The sequence below is a fragment of the Aquarana catesbeiana genome, linkage group LG12 (genome assembly GCF_042186555.1).
Source record: "Aquarana catesbeiana isolate 2022-GZ linkage group LG12, ASM4218655v1, whole genome shotgun sequence".
Taxonomy (NCBI): Eukaryota; Metazoa; Chordata; class Amphibia; order Anura; family Ranidae; genus Aquarana; species Aquarana catesbeiana.
Window position 1 is genome coordinate 229,592,468 of NC_133335.1, and position 13,312 is coordinate 229,605,779.

Sequence of the window (13,312 nt, forward strand, 5' to 3'; positions counted from 1 at the left end):
GCTGCAATGACTCCTGCCTGGTCACGGTGCAGGACATGGGATGCACATCCCCTGACCAACTCTGTTCAGGCACTTGCTAAAGTAGGGCGACAACGTTCTGTCCCTGCCTGCCAATTTTGTGCCAGTGTTGTCACCCGAGATGAAATATGCCTCCAGACCACCAATAAGCTTGTTTCGAAGTGCAAAGCTCTTTATTTTAGTATGATAGCATAGGAAAGAAACGTTTCAGGGCCACATGCCTGAGGAAGGGTCACTGCATTGCTTTCCTATGTGACAAGGAGGAGCCCAGGATGGGCAAGCCTAACTGTGCCCCACCCCCAAGATGTATGAGCGGTATGTGTTAGCAAGAATCCCCCCTCCCCCCCAAAAAATTGGGCACCAATCTGCATGATTACCACTTAAGTATCAATTCCCCCTCCTCCCAGTACAAATGTGCCCCCCCCTGCTGAAATCCCCCTTCCCAGCACAAATCTTTGCCCCCTCCACCCCCAAATCCCCCAGCACAAATGACCCACCCCCCCAAAAAAAAGAAAAAAAAATATCACCCTTCCTAGCACAAATCCTCCACCCCCCCCACTCCAAATCCCCCCCTCTCCCAATGAAATCACCCCTCCCAGTACAAAATCCCCCCCCCCCCTCCACCCCAAAAAAAAAAAAAAAAACTCCTCCCAGCATAAATCCTCCACCCCACAAATTTGCCCTTTAAGTACGCATCCTCTATCCCCCCACTTCAAAATTCCCCCATGTAGCAACCCCCCCCCCCCCAATTATCCCCATTAGCACAAATCTCCCCCCCCCCCCAAGAAAAAAAAATCCTCCTCCTACCACAAATGCCCTCCCCCTCTACCATATCACCTCTTCTAGCACAATCCCCCCCCCCAATCACCCCTCCCAGCACAAATCCCCCACCCTCAAATTTCCCCTCTGGGTACACATTCTCTCCCCCCACTCCAAATCCCCCCTCCTATCACAAACACCCCCCAATTAACCCTATTAGCACAAATCCCCCCCCCCCCCAAGAAAAAAATCCTCCTCTTACCACAAATGCCCTCCCCTCTACCATATCACTTCTTCTAGCACAATTCCCCCCAGACTCCAAACCCCACCCCCCCAATCCCCCCTCCCAGCACAAATCCTCCACCCTCAAATTTCTCCTGGGTGCACATTCTCTCCTCCCACTCCAAATTCCCCTTCCTAGCACAAACACCCCACAATCATCCCTATTAGCACAAATACCACCCCCCCCCCAATATATATATATATATATATAAATAATCTTTCTCCTACTACAAATCCCCTTCCCCCTCTACCATATTATCTCTTCTAGCACAACCCCCCCCAGGACAAATCATCTTTCCCCCATCCTCCCTCCCAACATGAATCTCCCCTCCTAGAACCCCCCCACCCCCCCAAAAAAAATTTCCCCTCATAAAACAATTCTTACCACCTGCTGCCCCCCAAATTCCTTCACCCAACACAAATCCCCTCCCCCTCTATCTGCTCACATGAAATCACATGATACCACAGTGCCCAGGGCAGCCGCCCCTCCTGCCCACCCCTTGCCCTGGCCCTGGTGATCAGACAAGAATACAGAGCTTTGTACCGTGACACAAGCTTGTTGGTGGTCTGGTGACCTTCGTCATGGAGGGTGACAATGCCAGAGTGCAGGAGACAGGGGCACAGGACTGTTAATGGTGGGTATTTTTTTTTTTTAATGCAACTTTTGAAGTCGGGTTTATCGCATTGGGAGCGGAGAGCCCTTTAATACGGAGCAAGCCGGCCGGTGACGTTTCCCTTTTTAGCAGCCCCAGCCGGGAATCTTCCATCCACAGAACCAGCAGCCGGCGGCGATTAGTAGATGTGGCCGTGTGACAGCCGTAGCCTGTGCCCCTCGCCGCGCTGCTGACCTGTCATTTCCCTCTGCACATCCCCCGACCCATCCGGATTACAGACACAATCCCCACGCTAAACCCTCGCAGAGAGCAAAATCTAATCAAAAAGAATCGTGGTCCCTGGCCAGAATTCCCCCGGCTCAGCTGACCGAGAGATTGAACGATGGCGGGGGAGGCCGGAGCGACTGAGGAGAGCGAGGAAAAAAAATAAATAAAAAAGGGGGGGGGACGCACCCGGAGAAAACAAAGCAACTCCTTCATTTATTATACATATACCTCTGCGTGCCAAGCTGTCCAAAATTAAAATGGTCCATGGCACCCCCTCATAATGGGCACAGCGGGTATACAGACGCAGGAACTCAGCACAGGGATAGTGGGAACCCCTTATAATGGGCACAGCGGGTGTACAGACCTGGGAACTCAGCACAGGGATTTTTGGAACCCCTCATAATGGGCACAACAGGTGTACAGACCCGGGAACTCAGCACAGGGATGGTGAGAACCTCTCATAATGGGCACAGCGGGTGTGCAGACCCGGGAACTCAGCACAGGGATGGTGAGAACCTCTCATAATGGGCACAGCGGGTGTGCAGACCCGGGAACTCAGCACAGGGATGGTGAGAACCTCTCATAATGGGCACAGCAGGTGTGCAGACCCGGGAACTCAGCACAGGGATGGTGGGAACCCCTCATAATGGGCACAGCAGGTGGGAGTATCTGATTGGTCGCTTTGGCTGAACAGACAGCCCCCTTCAGTCGGTGGTAGATTTGGGTGAAAGGAAATCATTCCACTCACCAGCACAGCAGGCCCGACACGGTGGCGGTCCAGGTGATGCAGCACGCTTGCGGCCTCTTGGTTTCCACGGTTTCATCTTTCTTGCAGCAGCAGAAGCAGATGAGATAGATGCTGATGAAGAGGAGGTTGAGGAAGGCGCAGGCGGCGATGACCAGAGCCCAGAACAGCAGCGTCTGTGGGGAGAGAGAGAGAGAGATCAATGAGCTTCTTGTTACCAATGGCAACTTCTTAAAGTGGACCCGTCACTGCCCAGTAATACTTGAACCTGCAGATCGAGGCATCAAAGTACTGGAGTGCTTTTATTCAAAACATATAATGGATGCAACGTCCAACGCATTTCGGCGGCCACACATCAGCCCCTTCAGGCTTGAAAAAAGATACAGAAACAGCTTACATGGACCCACCATTCAATCAAACAATATTCCTATTGTAAAACATGGAGCTGGTAATATCCTGTTATTTTGGGGGGTAATATCCTCTTATTTGGGGGGGTAATATCCTGTTAAGGGGGTGGTAATAATATCCTGTTATTTGGGGGGGGGAGGGGTGGTAATATCCTGTTAGGAGGGTGGTAATATCCTGTAATTTGGGGTGGGGTAATATCCTGTTATGGGGGTGGTAATATCCTGTTATGGGGGTAGGGTAATATCCCGTTATGGGGGTGGGGTAATATCCCGTTATGGGGGTGGGGTAATATCCCGTTATGGGGGTGGGGTAATATCCCGTTATGGGGGTGGGGTAATATCCCGTTATGGGGGTGGGGTAATATCCCGTTATGGGGGTGGGGTAATATCCCATTATGGGGGTGGGGTAATATCCCATTATGGGGGTGGGGTAATATCCCATTATGGGGGGTGGGGTAATATCCCATTATGGGGGGTGGGGTAATATCCCATTATGGGGGTGGGGTAATATCCCGTTATGGGGTGGGGTAATATCCCGTTATGGGGGTGGGGTAATATCCCGTTATGGGGGTGGGGTAATATCCCGTTATGGGGGTGGGGTAATATCCCGTTATGGGGTGGTAATATCCCATTATGGGGTGGTAATATCCCGCTATGGAGGGGGTAATATCCCGCTATGGAGGGGGTAATATCCCGTTATGGAGGGGGTAATATCCTGTTATGGGGGTGGGGTAATATCCCATTATGGGGGTGGGGTAATATCCCATTATGGGGGTGGGGTAATATCCCGTTATGGGGTGGGGTAATATCCCGTTATGGGGTGGGGTAATATCCCGTTATGGGGGTGGGGTAATATCCCGTTATGGGGTGGTAATATCCTGTTATGGGGTGGTAATATCCTGTTATGGGGTGGTAATATCCCGTTATGGAGGGGGTAATATCCCGTTATGGAGGGGGTAATATCCCGTTATGAAGGGGGTAATATCCCGTTATGGAGGGGGTAATATCCCGTTATGGAGGGGGTAATATCCCGTTATGGAGGGGGTAATATCCTGTTATGGAGGGGAAATATCCTGTTATGGGGGGGTAATATCCTGTTATGGGGGGGTAATATCCTGTTATGGGGGGGTAATATCCTGTTATGGAGGGGGTAATATCCTGTTATGGAGGGGGTAATATCCTGTTATTGAGGGGGTAATATCCTGTTATTGAGGGGGTAATATCCTGTTATGGAGGGGGTAATATCCCGTTATGGAGGGGGTAATATCCCGTTATGGAGGGGGTAATATCCCGTTATGGAGGGGGTAATATCCCGTTATGGAGGGGGTAATATCCCGTTATGAGGGTGGGGTAATATCCTGTTATGGAGGGGGTAATATTCGGTTATGGGGGTGGTAATATTTGGTTATGGGGGTGATAATATTCGGTTATGGGGGTGATAATATTCGGTTATGGGGGTGGTAATATCCCGTTATGGGGGTGGGGTAATATCCCGTTATGGGGGTGGGGTAATATTCTGTTATGGAGGGGGTAATATCCCATTATGGGGGTGGTAATCTCCTGTTATGGGGGTGGTAATATCTGGTTATGGGGGTGGTAATATCCCGTTATGGGGGTGGGGTAATATCCCGTTATGGGGGTGGGGTAATATCCCGTTATGGGGGTGGGGTAATATCCCGTTATAGGGGGGGTAATATCCCGTTATGGGGGTGGGGTAATATTCTGTTATGGAGGGGGTAATATCCCATTATGGGGGTGGTAATCTCTGGTTATGGGGGTGGTAATATCTGGTTATGGGGGTGGTAATATCTGGTTATGGGGGTGGTAATATCCCGTTATGGGGGTGGGGTAATATCCCGTTATGGGGGTGGGGTAATATCCCGTTATGGGGGTGGGGTAATATCCCGTTATAGGGGGGGTAATATCCCGTTATGGGGGTGGGGTAATATTCTGTTATGGAGGGGGTAATATCCCATTATGGGGGTGGTAATCTCTGGTTATGGGGGTGGTAATATCTGGTTATGGGGGTGGTAATATCCGGTTATGGGGGTGGTAATATCTGGTTATGGGGGTGGTAATATCCGGTTATGGGGGTGGTAATATCCGGTTATGGGGGTGGTAATATCTGGTTATGGGGGTGGTAATATCCGGTTATGGGGGTGGTAATATCCGGTTATGGGGGTGGTAATATCAGGTTATGGGGGTGTTTCTCTGCAGCAGGGACTGGAGCACTTGTCAAGAAAAAAAATGGAAGGGGCAAAATACTGTCAAATTCTTGAATAAAATCTGCTGCCCTCTGCTGGCAGAAAGTTGTCAATGGGAAGAAGGTTTCCCTTCCAAAGCACACAGCATCAATGAGCACACAGCGGTTGGAGAAGGCAAGGAATGTCCTTACATGGCCTAGTCAAAGCCCAGACTTAAACCCCACTGAAAATCTGTGGAGTGATTGAAGACTGCAGTCCACAAACAGTCACCATCAAATGTCACTGAACCTGAGGAGTTCTGCAGAGAAGAGCGGGAAAATATTGCAAAGTCTGGATGTGCAAAGTTAGTAGAGACAAATCATACCAGACTAAAGGCTGGAATTACCACTTGCCTACCGGAAACTTTCACCCCCTTCCTGCCCAGGCCAATTTTCAGTTTTCAGCGCTGTTGCAATTTGAATGACAATTGCACCGTCATGCAACACTGTACCCCAACAGATAGAGCTTTCTTTTGGTGGCATTTAATCACCACTGGGTTTTTTTTTTTTTTGCTAAACAAATGAAAACAGACTGAAAATATTTCGTAGTTTTTCACAGTTTCTGTTATAAGATTTTGTAAATAAGAAATTTTTCTTCTTCACCGATATGTGCTGATAGGTGGCACTGATCGGCATCACTGATAAGCACCACTGATGAGGCTGCACTGACAAGCAGCACTGGTGGGCACAGACTGGCAGCACTGATAATCAAGACACAGATGAGCAGTGCGAGCACGGGAGGACATCACATGACGGTCTCCCGGCAAAGCGTGGCCACGATGTAGCTGTCATTCAGCTATAGCTCGGGCGCGAAGGACTTAAAGAGGAAGTAAACCCTGGTGTGTTTTTCTTCATTTCTTCTTCCCTGCGAAGTAAAGGCATAATGTGCTAGTATGCATCGCATGCTAGCACATTATGTGACACTTACTTGCAAACGAAGTCGGCATCGTCACCCGCTGCAGGCCACATCTATCTTCGCCCGTCTTCCTTCCGGGGGCCGCAGACTCCGGCTCTATGACTGGCCGAAGCCGCGTGACGTCACTGCCGCGCAAGCGCGTGGGAGCCGCCGGTCACGGCACACTCGCCTGAAGAAACGGCACGGGCGGCCGCTCCTTCAGAGCGCATGCGCCGATGACATCATCGGCGCAGTAAATCATAAATGTCCCCTGTACGGCGCACGTTTAGGAGATATTTACAGTACCTATAGGTACAACTTCCCCATGGAGGTTTACAACCTCTTTAAAAGGCAACTGAACAAAATAATGACATAAGGGGGGGGGAATCTTTTTTCCAACTTAGTGATTATTTTTTTCTGACATGTCCCCTAAAATTAACTCAACACACAGCTATTAATGTCTAAACTGCTGGCAACAAAAGTGAGTACACCCCTAAGTGAAAATGTCCAAATTGGGCCCAATTAGCCATTTTCCCTCCCCGGTGTCATGTGACTCGTTAGTGTTACAAGCTCTCAGGTGTGAATGGGGAGCAGGTGTGTTAAATTTGGTGTTATCGCTCTCACTCTCTCATACTGGTCACTGGAAGTACAACATGGCACCTCATGGCAAAGAACTCTCTGAGGATCTGCAAAAAAGAATTGTTGCTCTACATAAAGATGGCCTAGGCTATAAGAAGATTGCCAAGACCCTGAAACTGAGCTGCAGCATGCAGGCCAAGACTATACAGAGGTATAACAGGACAGGTTCCACTCAGAACAGGCCTCGCCATGGTCCACCAAAGAAGTTGATTTCACGTGCTCAGCGTCATATCCAGAGGTTGTCTTTGGGAAATAGATGTATGAGTGCTGCCAGCATTGCTGCAGAGGTTGTAGGGGTGGGGGGTCAGCCTGTCAGTGCTCAGACCATACGCCGCACACTGCATCAAATTACTCTGCATGGCTGTCGTCCCAGAAGGAAGCCTCTTCTAAAGATGATGCACAAGAAAGCCCACAAACAGTTTGCTGAAGACAAGCAGACTAAGGACATGGATTACTGGAACCATGTCCTGTGGTCTGATGAGACCAAGATAAACTTATCTGGTTCAGATGGTGACAAGCGTGTGTGGGGGCAACCAGGTGAGGAGGACAAAGACAAGTGTGTCTTGTCTACAGTCAAGCATGGTGGTGGGAGTGTCATGATCTGGGGCTGCATGAGTGCTGCCGGCACTGGGGGGCTACAGATCATTGAGGGAACCATGAATGCCAACATGTACTGTGACATACTGAAGCAGAGCATGATCCCCTCCCTTCAGAGACTGGGCCGCAGGGCAGTATTCCAACATGATAACCACCCCAAACACACCTCCAAGATGACCACTGCCTTGCTAAAGAAGCTGAGGGTCAAGGTGATGGACTGGTCAAGCATGTCTCCAGACCTAAACCCTATTGAGCATCTGTGGGGCATCCTCAAATGGAAGGTGGAGGAGCACAAGGTCTCTAACATCCACCAGCTCTGTGATGTCGTCATGGAGGAGGGGAAGAGGTCTCCAGTGACAACCTGTGAAGCTCTGGTGACCTCCATGCCCAAGAGGGTTAAGGCAGTGCTGGAAAATAATGGTGGCCACACAAAATATTGACACATTGGGCCCAATTTGGACACTTTCACTTAGGGGTGTACTGACTTTTGTTGCCAGCGGTTTAGACATTAATGGCTGTGTGTTGAGTTATATTGAGGGGACAGAAAATTTACACTGTTATACAAGCTGTACACTCACTACTTTACATTGTAGACAAGTGTCATTTCTTCAGTGTTGTCACATGAAGAGATAGAAGAAAAGATTTACAGAAATGTGAGGGGGTGTACTGATTTTTGTGACATACTGTATTGTAGAAGGTCCATACATGCACTTTATGGTGGAGCTTCAACAAATCTGGAGTTTTGTGGGTCACCTATGGCGGTGGGTTGGCTATTTTTCGGAATAAGCTATAATACGGCGTCACCTTTGGTGGAGCATCCCATTTCGGGCAGGGAGGGTATATGGCGTGGTGCTGGGTGTGGATTGGACTGAAGCAATAATAAACCACGACGGAGGAGCTTTCTCTGCTCGCTGATTAAAGAATTTGGGCCGGAGTTTGGCTTTAAGCTGGATTCTGCACACGACTCGTATCGCTTATTTTCTTAAAAAAAAAAAAAGGTTCTTTTAAGGTGAATAAAATGCTGATGTCGGTGTCTGAGCGCCAATAACCGCATCCCTGGCTCCCCGTCTCCCATATTCCTGGACTTGAGCTGCCTATGTGGAAGGATTTGGTCGTGTGACCTCGTCCCCCCCCCCTCCCCCCCTCCCCCCCCTCGTGACACGATATATCCAAACCTTGTGATGTCTGTGGGAATGGGGAGAGGGCGGCGGGCCCATCATACATATAGGCCTTTATGTTCTGGAAGAACCCCGCCCCCACCCGCCTTACTTTCCTGATCTCATTGCTTCCTCCGCTCTGTTCCTAATAATATTCCAGCGTTTTTCATGGTGCAGGAAACCCCCCTCCCCCGCAGTTTGGGAGATTGACAGGGAGATAACCACACACATCAAACATTACACGCCGCATATCAACCCCCCCCCCCCAAACCTCCTACATTATCCTCAGAGGAAGAAAACCATCCAGCGATATGATATTTCCGGAGATAATCAATGAGACATTGTCCACTAATTTCCCAATTCCGCGCCCCAAGGAAGGACTGACTTGTATCATTAGCATAAAGCAACTGTCATTTTTAATAAATAATATCAATATATTAATTTATTAATTATTTATTAATTACATTTAATAATATTTAATAATGTAATTTAGTAAAGCAATTGTATTTAATAATAATTCAATAATACCTTAATTTAAACTAATTTATTAATATTTTTTAATAATGTAATTTAATAAAGCAACTGTATTTAATAATTTAATAATAAAATTTAATTATTTAATTTAATAATAATTTTGAATAATATAATTTAATAAAGCAACTGTATTTTTTAATAATAATAATGTAATCAATAATACTAATAATGAATTAATTTAATTAAATAATAATTTTTAATAATGTAATTTAATAAAGCAACTGTATTTTTTTAATAATAATTTAATAAATAATACATTTAAATTATTTATTAAATGATTTAATAATAATAATTTAATAATATTTTTTAATAATGTAATTTAATAAAGCAACTGTCATTTTTTGAAAATTAAAATCTTACTTTCAACTTTGTATCAATTGTTGCATCTCAATGCGGACGATCTCCCACAGCCTTTTTTGCAACCACTTCCCGTCTCCATACCCTCCAGCGAAGGCTGCATGGCGTTTTCCCAGGGCATTTTTCCCGGCTTGGTGACGACGCTGGGCCGCGTCGGTCTCATGTGCTGTTTGTGGGAACTACCACTTCTAGTCTCTATTGGAAGCCTGTGCGACAACGCAGGAGCACCACCGCCAGAGCATTGTCACCATAAAACAGGAAGTGCCTGCACCACGGACTTCATGGCAGGATCAACGGGCATTCGTTTCATGAAAATGGCACGAAATGTGTATTAGCTTTACCACTTCACGACCGCCCCCGCAGTATATATTCACGTCATTACTTTGACATTAAATAGTGGGGGGTTATAGCAGCAGCTAGCTTTTTATTCTGTGGGCGATTCGGCGCCGGATAAAAGCGACCCCAGTGGCGCATTCGCTGCGGGATCACTTTTAGAGGCGGCAGGAGAGGTGCCCCCCCTTTCCCAAAGCCATCAGTAAGCCCAGGACCAACACAACGCAGCCGATGGCTGGGCAGGAAGTCGAGTGAAGGTAAGACCGCCCCTCCGCTCAGTTCTCTGCCCTTGGAGGACCGGGGGGCGACCTTTGCCGTTACTTCTGGTTTTCAGGTATAAAGACATTTTTTTTTTTTTAATTAAAGTGTCAAAAAATTATTTATTTTTTTTTTTTTTGGCTTAATGCCTCATGCCCACGGACGTTTTTAAAAACGTGCTGTAAAGCCAGTACCGACGCCTGGAAAAAGCGGCGTTAAAAATGCAATTTTTACCGCGTTTTGCATTAGCGTTTTTTGCATGTTAGCATTAAGTAGCGTTTTTTTAAGAAAAATACATCTCTCGGCTATATTACACTCCCAAATTACCCACAATGCCACAGAAACAAAAAAAACCCCAAAACGATGGAGCTAAAAAATGCGCAAAAACAGCGATGCAGCGTTTTTTTAGGCGTTTTCACAGCTCTAGTGCCGCGCCTCAGAACGCCCTGATCCTGTTTTTTTTTTTTTTTTTTGCAGCTTAAAAATGCTATTGCCATTTACAGCTCAAAAACGCCATGGTGGGCATGAGGCCATATGGCAGTGATGGTGAACCTTGGCCCCCCCAGATGTTTTGGAACTACATTTCCCATGATGCTCAACTACACTGCTGAGTGCATGAGCGTCATGGGAAATGTAGTTCCAAAACATCTGGGGTGCCAAAATTCACCATCACTGCCAAAGGCCAACATGGAGAGGCGTTTTTAAGCTGCAAAAAAAAAGAAAAACGCTCAAAAAAGCCGCCGTAAAAACGTCCGTGGGCATGAGGCCTAAAGGGTAAGGCTCCATGGAGCTCATAAACGGACGTTTTTGGGTGTTTTTTTTTTTTTTTTTAACAGCCCATAAACGCCCCTCTATGTTATCCTATTTGCCCATAGCACACATGGACGTTTTTGGATGTTTATCAGCAGTGGAGTTTATGGGCGGTTTTCTGAACGCCATAAAATCGCGTTCAGGAGTCGTTTTTCTGACCACAAGAAAAAAGCACAAAACACTGATAAACACCTGGCTCACCAGCGTTTTTTAACGTTTTTGATCCAGTGGAAAAAAAACGCTGACGCGGAGAAACGCTAAAAAACGCTATTGAAAAAACATTAGAAAATGTTGAAAGGCTCACTGCGTAGCTACTGGCAATTTTATAACGTTATTTTAACGTCCAGTGTGCATGGAGCCTAAATGAGAGATGGGGGGTCTTTTTGACCCCAGATCTCTCCATAAAGAGGATATGTCATCCTTTTTTCTATTACGAGGGACGTTTACATTCCCTGTAAATAGGAATAAAAGTAATCCAAAAAAATAAAATAAATAAATAATAATAAAAGAAGGGACAGCATAAAAATAAATAAATAAATAATAATAAATGAAGGGACAGCATAAAAATAAATAAATAAATAAATGAAGCGACAGCATAAAAAAAAAAAAAATAATAAATGAAGGGACAGCATAAAAATAAATAAATAAATAAATAAATAAATAATAAATGAAGGGACAGCATAAAAATAAATAAATAAATGAAGGGGCAGCATAAAAAAATAAACAATAAATGAAGGGACAGCATAAAATAAATAAATAAATAATAAATGAAGGGACAGCATAATATAAATAAATAAATAAATAAATAAATAATAAATGAAGGGACAGCATAAAAAAAATAAATAAAATAAAAAATGTAAAGCGCCCTATCCCTTCGTGCTCGGGCGCAAAAGCAAAACACATACGTAAGTTGCGCCCGCCTATATAAACAGTATTCAAACCACAAGTGAGGTATCGCCACGAACGTTCGAGCGAGAGCAATAATTCTAGAACAAGATTCGCTCTGTAACTTTAAATTGGTAACCTGTATAAAGGTTTAAAGCGTCGCCAATGGAGATTTTTTAAGTGCTGTAATTCGTAGAAGAAGGAAGCATTTCCTCAGTCTCCCCTCCCCCAGTGATCAGACTGTACATTGTAACTTTGTAGAAGGAGGACGAAGCATTTCCTCAGTCTCCCCTCCCCCAGTGATCAGACTGTACATTGTAACTTTGTAGAAGGGGAAGAGGCATTTCCTCAGTCTCCCCTCTCCCAGTGATCAGACTTTACATTGTAACTCTGTAGGAGGAGGCATTTCCTCAGTCTCCCCTCCCCCAGTGATCAGACTGTATATTGTAACTTTGTAGGAGGAGTTATTTCCTCAGTCTCACCTCCCCCAATGATCAGACTGTACATTGTAACTTTGTAGGAGGAGGAGGAGGCATTTCCTCAGTCTCCCCGCCCCCAGTGATCAGACTGTATATTGTAACTTTGTAGGAGGAGTTATTTCCTCAGTCTCACCTCCCCCAGTGATCAGACTGTACATTGTAACTTTGTAGCAAGACGAGAGGCTGCAGCAGGGGGCTGTGAACACAGGAACCAGGATTTACATGATTGTGTCAGCTCTGAGCCGGCATTTCAGTCCATGAAGTAGATGGTTACTCTGGACGATGTCTGAACAAAGATGGTGCTGTCCTTCTGGAGAGAAAAGCAGATGAGGACATTTGTCGGGGGTGGGGTGGGGGGCTGTGATTTCTGTGGAAGGTAATAAAATTCCTGGAAGAGTCACACTGGCATTTCTGAGTATTCTGCAAATAATATGCAATAATAAATCTAGTGATGAGACGGCTACTTTATTGAATATAGATAAGATGATATTTTGGGGTCGGCCAGTCAGCAAAACTAAACAATGCGGATCAGATATCGGATCCTCTGACCGGCGGTAGTTCTCTCGCAGTCAGCAGTTGATTAGGTGTCGGGGGTTTAGGTTTTGGGTAAAGTCCAGCGTTTATAATACCGATGTATATACGTATATATATATATATACACCTCTAGGCACACAGCGGGGAATGGAAGCGTATAGATCGATCTGAATTATTAATCCGCCTCCCGCCGCTCAGCGAAGTCTGATCCTTTGTGGCTGATGGAAGAGATGAAAAATAATATTGTCCTAAGAAGAAAGCCCTTCATTAGTAATGTGATCCCCCCCCCCCCCATCTGTACAGAGCAGAGCAGGGGGGGGGGGGGGGATTATAAATGTTTTATTTAATCATTATTAATATTATTTATATTATTATTGTTATATTATTTAAATTATTGTAAAATTATTTACATTATATTTCAATTATTGTTACATTATTTCTATTAATAGTATTTACATTATTTATATTTACATTATATTTAAATTAATGTTACATATAGT

At 45.7% G+C, this 13,312-nt stretch overlaps 1 protein-coding gene across 1 annotated transcript in view; it reads right to left on the minus strand.

Annotated features, from left to right (window-relative positions):
- Positions 1–13,312, minus strand: part of TTYH2 (tweety family member 2) — a 143,995-nt gene that overhangs the window by 93,481 nt on the left and 37,202 nt on the right. The window contains exon 2 of the mRNA XM_073606888.1: positions 2,689–2,861. Coding sequence (XP_073462989.1) covers positions 2,689–2,861 — 173 coding nt within the window. The remainder of the gene's footprint in view (positions 1–2,688; positions 2,862–13,312) is intronic.